This window comes from Cetorhinus maximus, chromosome 7, assembly GCF_964194155.1.
Source record: "Cetorhinus maximus chromosome 7, sCetMax3.hap1.1, whole genome shotgun sequence".
Taxonomy (NCBI): domain Eukaryota; kingdom Metazoa; phylum Chordata; class Chondrichthyes; order Lamniformes; family Cetorhinidae; genus Cetorhinus; species Cetorhinus maximus.
This window is the reverse complement of record NC_135885.1, coordinates 5,069,346-5,088,075: the sequence shown is the minus strand read 5'-3', so window position 1 is coordinate 5,088,075 and position 18,730 is coordinate 5,069,346. Positions and strand designations below refer to the sequence as shown.

General features: G+C 46.7%; 2 protein-coding genes across 3 annotated transcripts in view; both read right to left on the bottom strand.

Annotated features, from left to right (window-relative positions):
- The window catches only part of LOC144682565 (BTB/POZ domain-containing protein KCTD14-like), a 1,380,231-nt gene that overhangs the window by 1,277,251 nt on the left and 84,250 nt on the right, over positions 1-18,730 (bottom strand). The gene's annotated exons all lie outside the window — the stretch shown is intronic.
- The window catches only part of arrb1 (arrestin, beta 1), a 139,629-nt gene that overhangs the window by 55,829 nt on the left and 65,070 nt on the right, over positions 1-18,730 (bottom strand). For both annotated transcript variants that reach the window (XM_078544987.1, XM_078544988.1), the window contains exons 2-3: positions 14,689-14,719; positions 3,636-3,696 (exon numbers count right to left, since the gene is read on the bottom strand). In XM_078544987.1, coding sequence (XP_078401113.1) covers positions 3,636-3,696; positions 14,689-14,719 — 92 coding nt within the window. The remainder of the gene's footprint in view (positions 1-3,635; positions 3,697-14,688; positions 14,720-18,730) is intronic.

The window sequence follows — 18,730 nt, the reverse complement described above, 5'->3', positions numbered from 1 at the left end:
GCTGCTGGAGATTATAGAGATAGGGAGGAATTTGAAAGAAAGGATAAGAATTTTAAAGTCAAGATGTTGCCTGACTGAGAGAAAATGTACGTCAGTGAGCACAAGGGTGACAGGGTAATGGGGCTTGGTGTGAGTTAGGACATGGTCGTCAGACTTTTGGATGACCTCAAGTTTATGGAGGATAGAATATGAGGGACCAGCCAGGAGTGGGTTAATAGTCAAGTCTGGAGGTAACAAATTTGGACAGGCTAGGCTTCTATCCGCTGGAGTTTAGAAAAGTAAGAGGTGAGTCGATTGAAACAGATAAGATCCTGAGGGGTCTAGACAGGGTGGATGTGGAGAGGGTGTTTCCTCTTGTGGGATAATCTGGAACAAAGAGTCGCTGTTTAAAAATAAGGGGTCGCCCATTTAAAACAGAGATGAGGCAAAACTTTTTCTCTCAGAGGGTGGTGAGTCTTTGGAACTCTCTTCCTGAAAAGGCGGTGGAAGCAGAGTCTTTGAATATTTTTAAGGCAGAAGTGGATAGGCTCTTGGTAAGCAAGGGGGTGATAGGTTATCGGGGATGCAGATGTGAGGTTACTATCAGATCAGCCATGACCTTATTAAATGGCGGAGCAGGCTCGAGGAGCTGAATGGCCTACTCCTGCTCTTTGTTTGTATGTCATGGAATGAGGATTTCAGCGGTAGAAGAATGAGGAGATACGGAGGCAAACCCATGCAATCAAGTTCACAAATTGAATAGAATTAACGCTAATTCCCGATGTTGATCAGTTCATCCCAGAGGTGCGGCCAGTTTTGTCAGGTTTAAGCATGATAACTTTGAAACTAACACAAAAGAGTTTACGGAGACACAGTTTGTGCTGAATGTAACCTGTCCTAAAAATTCCACAATCCATTGTGCTGGTTACGTTGATTTCAGGTGAATTTCTCCGTGAAAACCAACACAACTAAATGGGAACGCTAGCCTCTCATCTTAAGGATCTTACATACACGCACTGCCCTACTCTCCCATTGGATTCTCATCCCTGTTTTCAAATCCCTCCACCGCCTCGCCCCCTCCCTAGCTGTGTAATCTCCTCCAGCCCCACTGCCCCCCACCCCGAGATCTCTGCCCTCCTCTAATTCTGGTCTCTTGAGGACCTCCCAAATTTAATTGCTCCACCATTGGCAGCTGTGCCGGCAGCTGCCTGAGCCCCAAGCTCAGGAATGCCTTGCCTACATCTCGCCGCCTCTCTACCTCTCCTTCATCCTTTAAGACACCCCTTAAAACCTACCTCTTTGACCAGGCGTTTCTGCCCTAATATCTCCTTATGTAGGTCGGGGTCATAATTTGTTTTATAATGCTCCTCTGAAGCGCCTTGGCCATTTCATTAAGTTAAAGGCACTATGTAAATATAAGTTGTTGTTGTTGTTGATGTTGTTGGAGTTCTTCCTGCCAAAGTGGACAATCTCACATTTTTCCACATTTTGGGAGAAGTAAAGAAAGAAAAGAATGGACTGGTTGAGTATATCAGCCCGAGCTGGCAAAACCCAGAGCAAAATGGCTACTGTTAGATGTGATTCCGTGATTGGACAGCACTTGCTGAACAAGCCTGAGCGCGCTAATTGCTGCACTAACAACCAATTTAAGATAATCATTCGAGCTTGTAACATGGCTCATTTACACTTCCTAGAAGCAAAACACATTCATACCCAGGGACCCATTCTCTGTAAACAAAAGAAATATGTTTAAGCCTTACGCCTTTTTTTGAATTACACGAGAGTTTGGGGAGCCTATAGTTCCATGTTACTTTCTCCATGGCAACGCCTCAGCCAATCAGAGTCGACTTGCCAACCAATCAGCACCCTTTTCTCCTATGGTATAAATCCTTTGAAATTTGACATTCTTGGATTTGTATTGGCTATCGTACTGTGGTAAAATCTAAATGGGGGATTCCACGATTAGTGAGCCATTTGAAAAGGTGCCCTACAACAAAATAAGTTTGAGATTGACTGGCCTGGAAGAGGTGTGAATGGCAACAGCTGATACACTGCCAACCGTTGCTGTCCAAAAGAAAATGGTTCAGATCTGAAATGGTCAAACTCAAAGCTGAGTCCAGGTGCCTAATCGAAAGATGAGGTGCCATTCCTCAAGCTCATGTTGAACATTCATGGTCATCCTGAGAGACATGGAAAATGCTGGAAATGATAAGGGCGGGATGACAACCTGTGGCTAAACCATGCCACCTGAACCCACTGGGCCTTAGGTCAACTGCAATTGGTTCCTGATTCCTAAATCGGAATCAGTAATGCAATAAATGATCAGATAACCTGCCTTTCTGGTAGTGTCTTTCCTGAGATAAATATTGACCAGGGTATGGGGAAGCTTCAAAGGGTGTGCCAGCAAGACCTGGCGGTGATTGTACACCAACCTCAAAGGGGTGAGGACAGGCTAAAAAATATCATAGGGAATCCCAAGCTTATAAATGGAGGTAGCACAAAGATCATGAAGTTTAAAGAGGAGGTGGTGGTGTAGTGGTATTGTCAATGGGTTAGTACTCCAAAGGCCCAGGGTAATGCTCCAGGGACCTGGGTTCAAATCTTGCCATGGCAGACGGTGGAATTTGAATCCCCCAAAAAAAAAATGGAATTAAAAGTCTAGTGAAACCATTGTCAATTGTTGTAAAAACCCATCTGGTTCACTAATGTCCTTTAGGGAAGGAAATCTGCTGTTCCTGCCTGGTTTGGCCTAAATGCAACCCCAGACCCACAGCAATGCCCTCTGAAATCACCTTCTCATGGGCAATAAATCCTAGCCAGTGATGTCCACATGAATGAATAAAAGTAATTTAAACCTCTATAAAGTATTAAGATTTTATTCTCTCAGAGGGTTGTGAGTCTTTGGAACTCTCTTCCTCAGAAGGCAGTGGAAGTAGAGCCTTTGAATATTTTAAGGCAGAGCTAGATAGATTTTTGATTAACGAGGGTGTAGGTGGGAATGTAGAGTGGAAGTTACAATCAGATCAGCCATGATCTAATTGAATGGCAGAGCAGGCTACTGTCTGGAGTTTTGAAGAATCAGAGGTGATCCCATTGAAACTTACAAAATACTTAAAGGAATAGACAGGGCAGATGCAGGTAAGGCGTTTCCTCTGGTTGGGGAGTCTTGAGCCTGGGGACACAATTTCAAAATAAGGGGGAAGCCACTTTAGACCGAGATGAGGAGAAATTTCTTTACCCAGAGGATTCTGAATCTTTGGAATTCTCTACCCCAGAGGGAGTGGAAGCTCAGTCATTGAATATGTTTAAGGTTGAGATCGATAGATTTCTGATTAACAATAATGTAAAGGGTTATGGGGATAGTGTGGGTAAAAGGCACTGAAGTGTTCGATCAGCCATGATCGTTTTGAATGGCGGAGCAGGCTCGATGGGCTGAATGGCCTCCTCCTGTTCTTATGTTCCTACAGTACTGGCACCAGGTGGGCCGGGTTAGGTTTTGTGCCTAATTCTCTGGAGTGGAACTTGAACCCACGAATTTCTGACCCAAAGGTAAGTGTGCTACTGGCTAAACCAAACTTGACACTTGATGGCGAGACCAACACCGGTAGCCAGCCCATGGCCTATTTTGATTATTTTTCTGTAGGTATTGCACTCACCAACAGGCTCCACAAAGTCAACATGGTCGACAAAGTCCCTTTTTCCAAGGTAGACGGTAAGCTGAGAAAGGGTAAGAGAAGCAAGAGATTAAATTTGTTTGGTTGTACAGATCTTGAGCATTGCTGAAAAAAGAGACATGCTGTTAATGCTGTACGCCCCATCGACTGGTGGATGGCATCAAATAGCACATTCCTTCGGCTGCTCACAATAGGCCGTACTCAACCACTGACTGTACTCAACCAGCCTCTGCTTGCAAACCTCACAACATGGAGTCTAACATTAGATGTGATTCTGCAATTGGTCAGCATTTGCTGAACCATCCTGAGTGGGCTAAGCATTACACTAACAACCGATTTAAGATTATCATAATGTCGCCCACTTATACGTGCTAGAAGCTACGTTTCTTCGTATGCAGGAACCTGTCCTCTGCAGGTAATAGGACCACGCCCGGGCAATGCGCTTTTTTTGAATTAAACAAAAGCATGGGGTACCTTCATGGCAACGCCTCGACCAATCAAAGTCAACTTGCCAACTAATTAGCATCCTTTTTTCTCGTGCGGTATAAATTGTTGCTCCCTTTGAAATTTGGCATTCTTGTATCTGTCCTGATGAGTGCAAGATGTAAAGCTTCAGCATCATGTCTCTTTTTTCAGCAATGCTCAAGGTTATATTTGATGCAATAATTACATAGAATTTCACAGCATTCTCATCACAGAATCAGGCCGTTCAGCCCATCTGCTCCGTGCTGGTGTTTATCCTCCACACGAGCCTCCTCCACTCCTGTTCATCTCACTCTATCACCATATATTTCTATTTCTTTCTCCCTCCTGTGTTTATCCAGTTTCCTCTTAAATGCATCTGCCCTACTCACCTCAACCACTCACTGTGGTAGCTTGCTCCACGTTCTTCCCACTCTCTGGGTAAAGAGGTTTCTCCTGGATTCTCAATTGAATTTATTACTGACTATTTTATGTCAACGGTTTCCCTGATTCTGGTCTCACCCCACAAGTGGAGACATCTTCTCTAGGTCGACCCTCCCAAAACCTTTCAGAGTCTTAAAGGCCTCTTATCAGCCCTCAGCTTTCTCATTCCCGGAGAAAAGAGACCCAGCCTGCTTAATCTTCCGATCAGTAAAAAGGAAACAAAATGATGCAGGTTTCACTTAGTTTAGTACCGGTTGGCCTCCTGTGGCATTGCTCATGATTACAGCAAGGGACATCATTCCCTGCGACACGCGCTGTATTATCCTGCTGCTCAGTCCCATCTCTCTTTGGCTGGTTTGCCTTTTTAAGAAGGCTCTGAGGAAGGGTCATGTGTGCCAGAATATCGGCGGGCCCGACACGCCGACGCGCAAGATGACATCGGGCCATGGGTCCCAACGTCATCACATGTCATTTTGAACTTTCGTTCAGCGGGCGTGCATCGCAGGCGGCTGCGCGCCTATCGAACTGTCAATGGCCTATTGAGGCCATTAAAAAAGCAATTAACCTCATTAACAACGCTGCCCGTCCGGCCTTAAGGCTGATGGGCAGGCGCAGAGCCCCCAAGCGACCTTCGCGTTTTTTTAGGAAACCTCATCCACGAGCGGGTTGAGGTTTCCTGAAGGTTTTACCAAATTAATAAATAAATTTTGCTAAATGTGCAAACCTGTCCCAGCTCAGGGGACATGTTACAATCATTTTCCTGCTCATTTATTCAAAACTTTCGTTATCCACTCAATCTCCCCGAGGCATCTCGGCGCCTCAGGGCGATTGCTGCGCTGTTTCACGCGCATGCGCAAGCCCCGACTCTCCCTCCTCCCCCCCCACCCCCCCCACCCGCACAGCTAGCGCTGAGCGCTACCGGCCACGTGTTACGCTGGGCAGGCCTTAATTGGCCACCCATGTAAAATGGCAGTGCGCCGCCGATCGTGGACACTGATTGGTTCCACGCCCGTCCCCGCCCGCTCCCGCTCAGCCCGCCCGACATGCGTAAGGTGCAGCCCATGGACTCGAAACGTTAACTCTGTTTCTCTCTCCACAGAGGTTGTCGGACCTGCTGAGTTTTTCCAGCATTTCCTGTTTTTATGCCTTTTTAAGATCCCAGGTCCCACTGCGACCTCCCCAGTTTTGTCACGTTTCAGACGCCGCGCTCAAATTTCATTGTCACATTTCACGACAAAGTATAAACAATTGGGATACAAATTGGAAGGGCTAAAATTCCTCCTTCCTAACCTCCTCCAGACCCTACAACCCTCCCTATCTCTGTAACCTCCTCCAGCCCCTATATCCCTCTCTATCTCTGTAAGATCTTACAGGCCCTACATCCCTCCCTATCTCTGTAACCAGCTCCAACCCTACATCCTTCCCTATCTCTGTAACCAGCTCCAACCCTACATCCTTCCCTATCTCTGTAACTTCCTCCAGACCCTACAACCTTCCCTATCCCTGTAACTACTCAACCCTACAACCTACCCCATCTCGGTAACCTCCTCCAGCCCCTACACTGCTCCCAATCTCTTAACCTCCTCTAGCCCCTATAATCCTCCCTGAGTCTGTAACCTCCTCCAGCCCCTACAGCCCTCCTTATCTCAGTAACTTCCTCCAGCCCCTACACTGCTCCATATCTCTCTAACCTCCTCCAGCCCTACATCCTTCCCTATCTCTGTAAACTCCTACAGGCCTTACAACCCTTCCTATCTCTGTAACCTCCTCCAGCCCCTTCAACCCTTCCAATCTCTGTAACCTCCTCCAACCCTACATCCCTCCCTATTTTGGTATCCTCCTGCAGGCCCTACACTCCTCCCTATCTCTGTAACCTCCTCCAACCCCTACACCTCTCCCTAACTCTGTATCCTCCTGCAGGCCCTACACTCCTCCCTATCTCTGTAACCTCCTCCAACCCCTACACCCCTCCCTATCTCTGTAACCTCCTCCAGCCCCTACACCTCTCCCTAACTCTGTAACCTCCTCCAGCCCCTACACCTCTCCCTAACTCTGTAACCTCCTCCAGCCCCTACACCGCTCCCTATCTCTTAACCTCCTCCAGCCCCTACACTCCTCCCTATCTCTGTAACCTCCTCCAGCCCTACAACCCTCCCTATCTCTGTAACCTCCTCCAACCCGACAACCCTCCAATATCTCTACGCTCCTCCAGTTCTGGCCTCTTGCACATTCCCAATTTTAATGGCTCCAACGTTGGCGATCTTGGCTTCAGCTGCTTGGGGCTCAAGCTGTGCAATTCTCTCCCTACACCTCTGAGCCACACTCTTCCCTCCTTAAAGATGCTCCTGAAACTCTGCACTTTGACCATGATTTTAGCCCACCTGTCCTTAAATCTCCAAATGTAGTTTAGTGTCAAATGTTGTCAGTTTAGGCCCCTGTGAACCATCTTGGGACATCTTACTATATTAAAGGCGCTGTATAAATGCCAGTTGTTGTATGAACTCATCCAGGGTTTTCCTAACATCATTTCCATAGGACAATTTCACTCTGTATTCTTCCAGGTTAACAGGCGCTTAACTGGACAGCAACGAGCCTTCCACTCGATCAAGTCCCCAGTAGGGTGGAAATCCCGTCCCCTGAGAGCCGCCGGCCAATCAGAGGCTGCCATTAGCCATTACCGAGCTGCGCCACCAGGTGTGCTGGTTGCTGCTGGTAACACACCAGACCCTTGACTGGAGGTTGTCACTGGATACCTGGAGAGATACTGGGTAAAGTGGGGCGATTTGGGGGTCACGGGGAGAGGGTCACTGGCGATGGGGAGGGGGTTGAGAGGGGTCGGACGCTCTCAGTAGGCACCCCACTTCCCGATGCCAGGCCCCTCGATCGAAGAGGCCGTTGGAAAACCCAACAAGTGGCTTCCTGGAGGAAGGGGAGACCCGTGCAAGTCTCACCTAATCCCTGAGCCCGGTCGACTCAGTCATAGTTGGTTTCAAGTGGCTCATGGTCCAGCCTAATGGCTTCCGGCCACTAGTGGGCAGTGTTCCTGCATTGGCCCCTTCCCAGTGCCTGCTAAATGCATGGCGGGAGTAGGACACAGCGCCTCCCATGTGATTCTCCAGGTCTGCCCCCCACCTTACGCGCTCCAGAGGACCCCACGAAATTCCACCTCTTACGTCTTTTTCTCCCTGAAGCATCTCCTGATTTTGAGACAGCCTTAAAGGGAAATCCATTCGCCTATTGGCAGAAGAATAATCCATTGAATTTCTCCCCTGGAAAACAGAACATTCTCGAACTGACTGTGAACAGGAATTGTTCTAATAACCTATTATAAATGGTGCATCTGTGCAGGCAGTGCCCAGAACTGAACACAGTTGCTCCAGATGGGGTCTACAGTTCAATGCAGTTGAAGCACATCCTTCCCCTTTGTATTCCAACTCCCTAGAGAGGAAAGCCAACTCTCGAATAGCCTTTCTGACTGCTTCCCACACTGTGCAACAGCATCGAGTGATATCTGTATGCAGAATTCTGAGTCCCTCAACTGTACAATAAATTCCCATCCGTCTTTGTCTATTGTTCTTTTCTGACATTCTGCACCCCCGAAATTAGCCATGTATCCAATAAGAGGTTTCTAACCCAGAGAGAGATTCAAACTGCCTTTTTCATCTGCATGAAACTCGTATTACAACTGAAAATAAAACTTGATTATACATTTAACACGTGCTGTAACTGCAATGGAAACATTTCATGGGACAGTGTGGAGGGAGCTTTAATCTGTATCTAACCCCGTGCTGTACCTGTCCAGGGAGTGTTTGATGGGGACAGTGTAGAGGGAGCTTTACTCTGTATCTAATCCCGTGCTGTACCTGTCCTGGGAGTGTTTGATGGGGACAGTGTAGAGGGAGCTTTAATCTGTATCTAATCCCGTGCTGTACCTGTCCTGGGAGTGTTTGATGGGGACAGCGTAGAGGGAGATTTACTCTGTATCTAACCCCGTGCTGTACCTGTCCTGGGAGTGTTTGATGGGGACAGTGTAGAGGGAGCTTTACTCTGTATCTAACCCCGTGCTGTACCTGTCCTGGGAGTGTTTGATGGGGACAATGTAGAGGGAGCTTTACTCTATATCTAACCCCGTGGTGTTCCTGTCCTGGGAGTGTTTGATGGTAACTGTGTAGCGGAAGCTTTACCCTGTATCTAACCCCGTGCTTTACCTGCCCTGGGAGTTTTTGATGGGGACTGTTAAGAGGGAGCTTTACCCTATATCTAACCCCGTGCTGTACCTTTCCTGGGAGTGTTTGATGGGGACAGTGTAGAGGGAACTTTACTCTGTATCTAACCCCGTGCTGTACCTGTCCTGGGAGTGTTTGATGGGGACAGTGTAGAGGGAGCTTTACTCTTTATCTAACCCTGTGCTGTACCTGTCCTGGGAGTGTTTGATGGGGACAGTGTAGAGGGAGCTTTACTCTGTATCTAACCCCGTGCTGTACCTTTCCTGGGAGTGTTTGATGGGGACAGTGTAGAGGGAGCTTTACCCTATATCTAACCCCGTGCTGTACCTTTCCTGGGAGTGTTTGATGGGGACAGTGTAGAGGGAGCTTTTCTCTGTATCTAACCCCATGCTGTACCTGCCCTGGGCGAGTTTGATTGTCTCAGTGTAGAGGGTGCCTGTGTTTAATGCTATTGCTGGTGATAAAAATAGGGAATTGTTGTATTCTGAATTGACATCCGTCTTCTTGAGGAACACAAAACATCTCCTCCCAAACCCTGTAAATAAATACTTTCAGAGATGGTGCACTCTCGCCTTCGCGTCAGAAGGGTGTTGTTTCAAATCTCAACTCAGGCACCTCAGTTCAAAATCTCAGCTGACATTCCAGTGCAGTACACAGGGAGTGCTGTGCTCCCAGAGGTGCTGTATTTCGGATGAGGCTTTAAATCGAGGCTCCCCCTGCCCTCCCTGGTGAATATGAAGGATCTATATGGCCACGATTCGAGGAAGGTCAGGGGAGTCCCCTCATTCTGCTTCTGTTTTAGTTGTGTTGGCATCGTGGGCTAATGTCCGCATTCCACCAGCATTTATCTACATAGCACTGGCCAGCAAACCCTAGGGGATTATTTATCATGCAATAAACATCACTAAAAGAGAGGATCTGTTCATTGTCTAATTGTTGTTTGTGGGATCTTGCTGTGTGCAAATTGGCTGCTACATCTCCTACATTACAACAGTGACTACACTTCAAGTTCATCTCATTTTACACTGTTCCCATCAAACACTCCCAGGAAAGGTACAGCACGGGGTTAGATACAGAGTAAAGCTCCCTCTACACTGTCCCCATCAAACACTCCCAGGGCAGGTACAGCACGGGGTTAGATACAGAGTAAAGCTCCCTCTACACTGTCCCCATAAAACACTCCCAGGACAGGTACAGCACGGGGTTAGATACAGAGTAAAGCTCCCTCTACACTGTCGCCATCAAACACTCCCAGGGTAGGTACAGCATGGGGTTAGATACAGAGTAAAGCTCCCTCTACACTGTCCCCAACAAACACTCCCAGGGCAGGTACAGCACAGGGTTAGATACAGAGTAAAGCTCCCTCTACACTGTCACCATCTAACACTCCCAGGACAGGTACAGCACGGGGTTAGATACAGAGTAAAGCTCCCTCTACACTGTCCCCATCAAACACTCCCAGGACAGGCACAGCACAGGGTTAGATACAGAGTAAAGCTCCCTCTACACTGTCCACATCAAACACTCCCAGGGCAGGTACAGCACGGGGTTAGATACAGAGTAAAGCTCCCTCTACACTGTCCCCATCAAACACTCCCAGGACAGGTACAGCACGGGGTTAGATACAGAGTAAAGCTACCTCTACACTGTCCCCATCAAACACTCCCAGGACAGGTACAGCACGGGGTTAGATACAGAGTAAAGTTCCCTCTACACTGTCCACATCAAACACTCCCAGGACAGGTACAGCACGGGGTTAGATACAGAGTAAAGCTCCCTCTACACTGTCCACATCAAACACTCCCAGGGCAGGTACAGCACGGGGTTAGATACAGAGTAAAGCTCCCTCTACATTGTCCCCATCAAACACTCCCAGGACGGGTACAGCATGGGGTTAGATACAGAGTAAAGCTCCTTCTACACTGTCCCCATCAAACACTCCCAGGACAGGCACAGCACAGGGTTAGACACAGAGTAAAACTCCCTCTACACTAATTCTCGATTGGCTGTAAATGCATTGAAATATCCTGTTGCTGTGAAAGGCACTATACAAATCCTTTTCATTCTATTTGTCAATCTCGTTGGATTTATAGCTATGATTCGAGCTCTTTTTGGAGCAGCTTGTGGTGGAGCCCACTAGGGAACAGGCAATTCTAGATTTAGTGATGTGTAATGAGACAGATTTGATAAGGGAGCTTAAGGTGAAGGAACCCTTAGGAGGAAGTGACCATAATATGATAGAATTTACTCTGCAATTTGAGAGGAAAAAGCTGGAATCAGATGTAATGGTATTACAATTGAATAAAGGCAACTACAGAGGCATGAGAGAGGAGTTGGCCAGAATTGACTGAGAGATGAGCCTAGCAGGAAAGACAGTGGAACAGCAGTGGCAGGAGTTTCTGGGAGTAATTTGGGAGACACAGCAAAAATTCATCCCTAGGAAGAAGAAGCATACTAAAGGGAGGATGAGGCAACCATGGCTGACAAGGGATGTCAGGGACAGCATAAAAGCTAAAGAGAAAGCATACAATGCGGCGAAGAGCAGTGGGAAACCAGGGAATTGGGAAGTCTACAAAGACCAACAGAGGACAACTAAAAAAGAAATAAGAAGGGAGAAGATTAAATATGAGGGTAAACTAGCCAGTAATATAAAAGAAGATTGCAAGAGTTTTTTTAGATATATAAACGGTAAGAGAGAGGCAAAAGTGGACATTGGGCCGCTGGAAAATGACGCTGGAGAAGTAATAGTGGGGAACAAAGAAATGGCGGAGGAACTGAATAGGTACTTTGCGTCAGTCTTCACAGTGGAAGACACAAGTGACATCCCCAAAGTTCAAGAGAGTTGGGGGGCAGAGGTGAGTATGGTGGCCATTACCCAGGAGAAGGTGCTAGGAAAACTGAAAGGTCTGAAGGTGGATAAACCACCTGGACCAGATGGATTACACCCCAGAGTTCTGAAGGAGATAGCTGAAGAGATAGTGGAGGCGTTAGTGGCGATCTTTCAGGAATCACTGGAGTCAGGGAGGGTCTCAGAGGACTGGAAAATCGCTAATGTAACCCCCCTGTTTAAGAAGGGAGTGAGGCAAAAGACGGGAAATTACAGGCCAATTAGCCTGACCTCGGTCGTTGGTAAGATTTTAGAGTCCATTATTAAGGATGAGATTTCAGAATACTTGGAAGTGCATGGTAAAATAGGGCAAAGTCAGCATGGTTTCATCAAGGGGAGGTCATACCTGACAAATCTGTTAGAATTCTTTGAGGAGGTAACGAGTAGGTTAGACAAAGGAGAGCCAATGGATGTTATCTACTTGGACTTCCAGAAGGCCTTTGACAAGGTGCCGCACAGGAGGCTGCTCAGTAAGATAAGAGCCCATGGTGTTAGAGGCAAGGTACTAGCATGGATAGAAGATTGGCTGTCTGGCAGGAGGCAGAGAGTAGGGATAAGGGGGTCCTTCTCAGGATGGCGGCTGGTGACTAGTGGAGTTCCGCAGGGGTCAGTTTTGGGACCACAACTTTTCACTTTATACATTAATGATCTAGATGAAGGAACTGAGGGCATCCTGGCTAAGTTTGCAGATGATACAAAGATAGGTGGAGGGACAGGTAGTATTGAGGAGGCGGGGAGGCTGCAGAAGGATTTGGACAGGTTAGGAGAATGGGCAAAGATGTGGCAGATGGAATACAATGTGGGTAAGTGTGAGGTCATGCACTTTGGTAGGAAGAATAGAGGCATAGACTATTTTCTAAATGGGCAGAGAATTCAGAAATCTGGAGTGTAAAGGGACTTGGGAGTCCTAGTCCAGGATTCTCTTAAGGTTAACTTGCAGGTTGAGTCGGTAGGTAGGAAGGCAAATGCAATGTTGGCATTTATTTCGAGAGGACTAGAATATAAAAGCAGGGATGTGCTGCTGAGGCTTTATAAGGCTCTGGTCAGACCACATTTAGAATATTGTAAGCAGTTTTGGGCCCCGTATCTCAGGAAGGATGTGCTGGCCCTGGAGAGAGTCCAGAGGAGGTCCACGAGAATCATCCCAGGAATGAAAGACTTAACATATGAGGAACGTTTGAGGACTCTGGGTCTATACTCGATGGAGTTTAGAAGGATGAGGGGGGATCTGATTGAAACTTACAGAATACTGAAAGGCCTGGATAGAGTGGACGTGGGGAAGATGTTTCCATTAGTAGGAGAGACTAGGACATCGAGGGCACAGCCTCAGAGTAAAGGGAAGACCTTTTAGAACAGAGATGAGGAGAAACTTCTTCAGCCAGAGAGTGGTGAATCTATGGAATTCATTGCCACAGAAGGCTGTGGAGGCCAGGTCATTGAGTGTATTTAAGACCGAGATAGATAGGTTCTTGATTGATAAGGGGATCAAAGGTTACAGGGAGAAGGCGGGAGAATGGGGTTGAGAAACTTATCAGCCATGATTGAATGGCGGAGCAGACCCGATGGGCCGAATGGCCTAATTTCTGCTCCTATGTCTTATGGTCTTGTGGATTAGTCACTCGGATTGTCAGAGACCTTTCGCCACGGTCCCAATTAACACATTTTGAATGGTGCTTTGCTGAGCTGAAAGATGATGCTATTATTGTGTTCACATCCCATAAAAATAGGGCGAGAACACACTTGAAGGAAGTTGTTAATGAAACACAGATGCACAGTCCATAAGTGCGAGATGCAAGCGAAATGAGGGCACTGCATGGAGAAACTTGTTTTCCTGGTGAGGCTCCCACTTTCACCCTTTGTAAACTTCAGCCCATCCAAAACTCTGCTGTCCCGTATCCTACCGCATACCAATTCCCTTTCACCCACCATCCCTGAACCTGTTGACCTACATTGGCCCCCCCAGTCAGGCTGTACCTTGGCTTTAAAATTCTTATTGTCTTCCAAATCGCTCCCTGACCTCGCACCTCCTCCCTGGAATCTCCTCTGCCCTGCAACTCCCTGAAATCCCTGCGCTCCTCCAATTCTGGCCTCTTGAGCATCCCCAAGTTTATGACGAGGGCGGGCACTGACACTGACAACTGGGACAGCTGTGACCTTGTGAGGCGGACTGTTTGGAACGGGATGGGGAAGAGGGCAGCAGCAGGGGGAAACTCAGCCGGACGGGAAGAGGTCAGCCAGCCGGGCACCCTCTCAGCCCACTGCCTTCCTTCAGTGGGGCTCCTGTGCCACACCAGGCGATGCCTCACAGAGTTGACCAACGCGGCGTAAACCATCGTCTCACAAGACTGCCATGTAGGGATGTGCCTTTATTGCCCAGCCCTAGCTGCCCTTTGTAAATGGTGGCATGTTTTTCCGAACTGCGATTGTTCTTCAAGCTGTGTGCTTCGTTGAAATAGCTCTCGGTTATTACTATGCACCTCAGCTAATGTCTTTCAAGTGTTAATGCTTAAATTGCTGAAAGGTGCAATAGAACTGAGTCAGATGTAACTCACACCACTGTGTTAATAATCAAGATGCATTAATGAATTATAATTCAGATGGTGCGTGCCCCAAAATCTCTTTATTCCATGCCCATGAGCGATTATTAAAAATGAAAATTAATATCTGCTCACTGCTTACAATCAAACGCTCTCTGTGTTAGAAACCTGGCTAGACCACAGTCGGAGGGCTGCACTTAGTTCTAGTCACCATTCTAAGAAAAGGACTGGGGAAAGGGTTAAAAAAATAAGGGATTCACAAGGGCTGAACTTTCAGCCCTTTGACAATTCAGAAAGTGGGGAAGAGAATCACAGAAATTCTGGGAGGCTGTTCAGCCCATCAGGCTTGTGCTGGTGCTAGCATTGTGCTATCTAAACCAATCCCATTTCCCTGCCCCCCCCCGCCCCACCCCCAGGATGCCATAAACAGGGGGGAAGTGTTCGCTTGCTGGTGAATTGGTGAAATTAGAAGGCCTTACCTTTCCATTGGGGCTGGACTTCTTAAACACTCTGAAAAACAAAGAGAGAGAGAGAAGGGAATGATTGCCAGTACAGAGGGATACAATCAACCTGCATTTATATATCACCTTCAACACAGGAAAACGTCCCAAGGCCTTTCGTTGGTGCACTGTCGACCAAAATCCGACACCTGATCTAACCAAACAGCGGAAATGACGGTAAGTTTGGTTTGATGAAGGGCCACATTTTTCTCTAACTAATTCAGGGATTTGAACATCTCTGGCAAAAGGTTGACATGTAATTCCCATTGCTGTAGCTGCCCCCTTGGGAAGGCGATGGCAAGCGGCCTTCTGGAATCCCTGCAGCCCGTGCGGAGAAGGTGTTGTTAGGGAGGGGAATCCCAGGATTCACAGACTCGGTGAGGGTGACGGAACAGACGGAACAGTCCCCCTTTGAGGGGGACTTGAAAGTGGTGTTGTTGTGACCGCGTTGCTGTTCTTACCCTTCCTGCTGCTGGGAGCTGACACAGATGTAACCATGGTGTATTGCTGCTGTCAGGGCTGGACTTGTTTTGCTGAGAGTGATAGGATTTACCAGAGTTTGCTGTGGCTGAAGGGTCAGGGAGCGGTGCAGGGGGGTGGAGGGGGTGGGATTTGCGTGTCTGACTGCTGCACTATGGTAACTATTCATGGGGTTTGTGAAGGGGCACTTGGGAAATCTCTTGAATTTTCCTTAGGACCAGTTCACCCCAGACTACAGCCTCAGTACCTCAGTGATGGAGGAGGTGGAAATTTAAGTCTTCTGACTGGATGGTGGTGGTGGGTGGATGGGTATGGGAGGTGGGGAGGGGTCTAAACAATTCAGCCGCTCGTTCTTGGACGGTTTTGAGCTTCTTGAGTGTAGAGGTTGCACCCATCAAGTGGGGAGTATTCCATCAGACTCCTGACTTGTGTCTTGTAGACGGTGAACAGGCTTTGGTGAGTCAGGAGGTCGTTTAAGTGCTTGCCTTTATCTCCCTGTACATTTAGCATCCTCTGCATATCCTGCCTCGTCTTGTCGTATGTGATTTTTTAAAATCCTGCGCATTGTCCAAACCGGACACTTAATGGAACCTCCTGACCGTGATGAATGGCAAACCATAAATGGATTAAAACTTCACTTGTAGAAGCAAAGAATTAGAACATGTTCAACTTCCTTTCCCAATTCAACAAGCATGATCAGCAACAAGTTGCATTTATATAGCACCTTTAACATAGGCAAACGTCCCAAGGTGCTTCACAGCAGCATTACCAAACAAAATTTGACATCAAGCCACAATACATAGAATTACAAACCATTACAGCACTGACTTAGCCCAGCAGGTCCATGCTGGTGTGCATGTTCCAGATAAGCCTTTTTTATATACCATTATTTAGCTTAAGTTTATCAACATACCTTTCTATTTCTTCTCTCACATGTAGCTATCTAACTCCTTCCTGAATATATCTGTGCTGTTTGCCTGCATTATCTTGTTAAGGAACTATCATATTTTTCCTAATAACACAGCAGGATATTTTAATGCAGACTTATGTTTGCATGTGTGCCTGGTTCTGTGTGTGTGGCTAATTTAATTAAACTAGAGACAAGTAGACTGCTAGGTTTAAATTATCAAAGAAGTGAGGTATAAGACAGGCATTTGAAATGGAGATGAGTAAACTAGGGTGATGTCTCAGCAGAGAAGGTGTGAATGAAATTTGCATTTTTGGGTAAGTGGAGAGGTGTTTGATTTTCAAAGGGACTTGGAAAATGTTTACAATTGGCAAGATAAATAAGGCAAGATTATGATGTTGTTTTTTTCCCCCCAAAAGTGCTGACCATAATGATAACATGAAGGATGCTATATTCTGGGAAAAGTAACTTCTAAAGGCAAGTTGAAACAATGGGAGTTACAGATCAAAAAAGGATCAAATACATTTAAAGAAGGGCAGAAAGCTGTGTGAGGTGTGACCGTGTGAGATCTTGAAAGGTGACAGTGTGAAACAGACTTGGGGTAAAAGCTTTTAGCTACCCTGCAGGAGTTTGCTGTTCCAGCAACCAAAGTTGTGTTAAAAGCCTTTGGAAGCCCATTGTCCAGTGGGCGCTTGTGGTAATATTGCCGGATGATTTTATAAATTTGGAATCTATTTGGACTGTTGCCTTAAAGGGGGTGTGTAGTTGGGAGTCTGGTTAAGTAGAAAATTTGGGAACTGTTATAGCTGTATAACTGTAACCCTGTCTGTGTTTAAGCTTTTTCTTCTTTTGTTAATAAACGTTTTAAATTAATCTTTAAAATCTCTAATGGCAGCAGTGGACTCATTACTTCTGACTTCAGTGCATAGGCTTTCTCATAATAAATACAAATTGCAAAGCTGTTGTGATAGCGTGGCCAAGTTTCCCTTGTGGATTTGGTCCCCCTGGCAAATACCACCTGCCATATCATAACAATATAAACAGAGAAGTACTGTAAATGGAAAAGACTGAGTATAGAAATTTGTGGACACGTTCATCAGAGCACATAAGAATAGGACTGCAAAATTACATAGGTAGGCTAGCAGAATGGAAGCGGCAGATTGACATTGATATTATGTAAATAATATACTGCTTTTCAATTCTTCCTGCCACAGTATACATTTTCGCATTTTCCAACATTATACTCAATCTGCCAAAATTTTGCCCACTCACTTAACCTATCTATATCACTTTACATACTCCTTATGTCCTCTTCATAGCTTACTATCCTACCTCTCTATGTGTTTTCAGCAAATTTAGCAACCATACATTCAGTCCCTGCATCCAAGTCATAGATATAAGGCTGGTGAGGCACTGATCCCCATGACAGTCTACTAGTTACAGCTTACCAACCTGAAGATGACCTATTTATCCCTACCCTATGCTTCTTGTTAGGTGACAAATTCTCTACCTATGCTAGTATGTTACCATTATGAATGCTTGGCTGTGTTTCAAAAGGTACAATTATCTCGGTATTGGATTCTGAATTCACAGTGTGATTGACAGTTTAAAGAGGCCTTTAAAGGATTAGCTGTCTTTGATGTATGGCCTGAATAGAAGCTTGTTTGTTTTCACAAGAGATTGAACAATTGAGGAGATTTAAAAGTTTTGAATGGGTTTCATGAATGGGAGTTTTCTTTCACTATCTGGTGTGTATGAGCTGTATTAGATGGTTAGAAGTTAACTTTTTTCACCTTCACCCGGCTCCTGAGGTCTGCACATGGTGGATATTGGGTGCGTGGCTATATGGAGGAGGCATGGAGGGTATGAGGGGCCATGGGGACATGAGGAGCCATGAGGGGTTATGAGGGTTCACTGGGGGTATGAGGGGGCATGTGGGGGTTATTGGGGGCATGAGTAATCATTGAGGGACCTTGAGGGGTTGGGTAGGAGGGGTGAGGAGAATGTGTGAACTAGATGGCCTAACAGGTTCTAAAACAACTGGGACAAAGTCCCAGAGATCTGAGCGGCCATCCAACCAGCCTGCCTTGGCACTCACCTGTCCCTGTGGCTGCCTAGTGCCTGCTTCTAGGGTAGGTGGGCCAAACTCTATTCTGTCCCCGCCACACTGCAGTGGGAATTGTGTTTAAATGGAGGCAGGAAATTTCCCAACTCATGCTACCCACCCCGGTGATGGGAATCTGACCCATTGAATAAAAAAGCAGGGAAGTTATGCTGAGCCTTCATAAAGCTCTGGTTCGGCCACACCTAGAGCATTGTGTCCAATTCTGGTCGCCACGCTTTAGGAAGGATGTGAGGGTCCCTGAGAGGGTGCGGAGGTTTACCAGGTCAGTTCCAGGGATGAGGATTTTTAGCTACAAGGTTAGACTGGAGAAGCCGCTTTTCTTAGAGCAAAGGCGATTGAGGGGAGATTTGATGGAGGGGGACAAGATGATGACAGGTTTAGATAAGGCAGAGAAAGAAAAAATGTTCCCATCAGATGAAGGTGCAAGGACCAGAGGGACACAGATTTAAGGTTTTGGGCAAGAAATAAGTAGGAATATGAAGACAAGCAAGTGGCCGTGACCTGGAAGT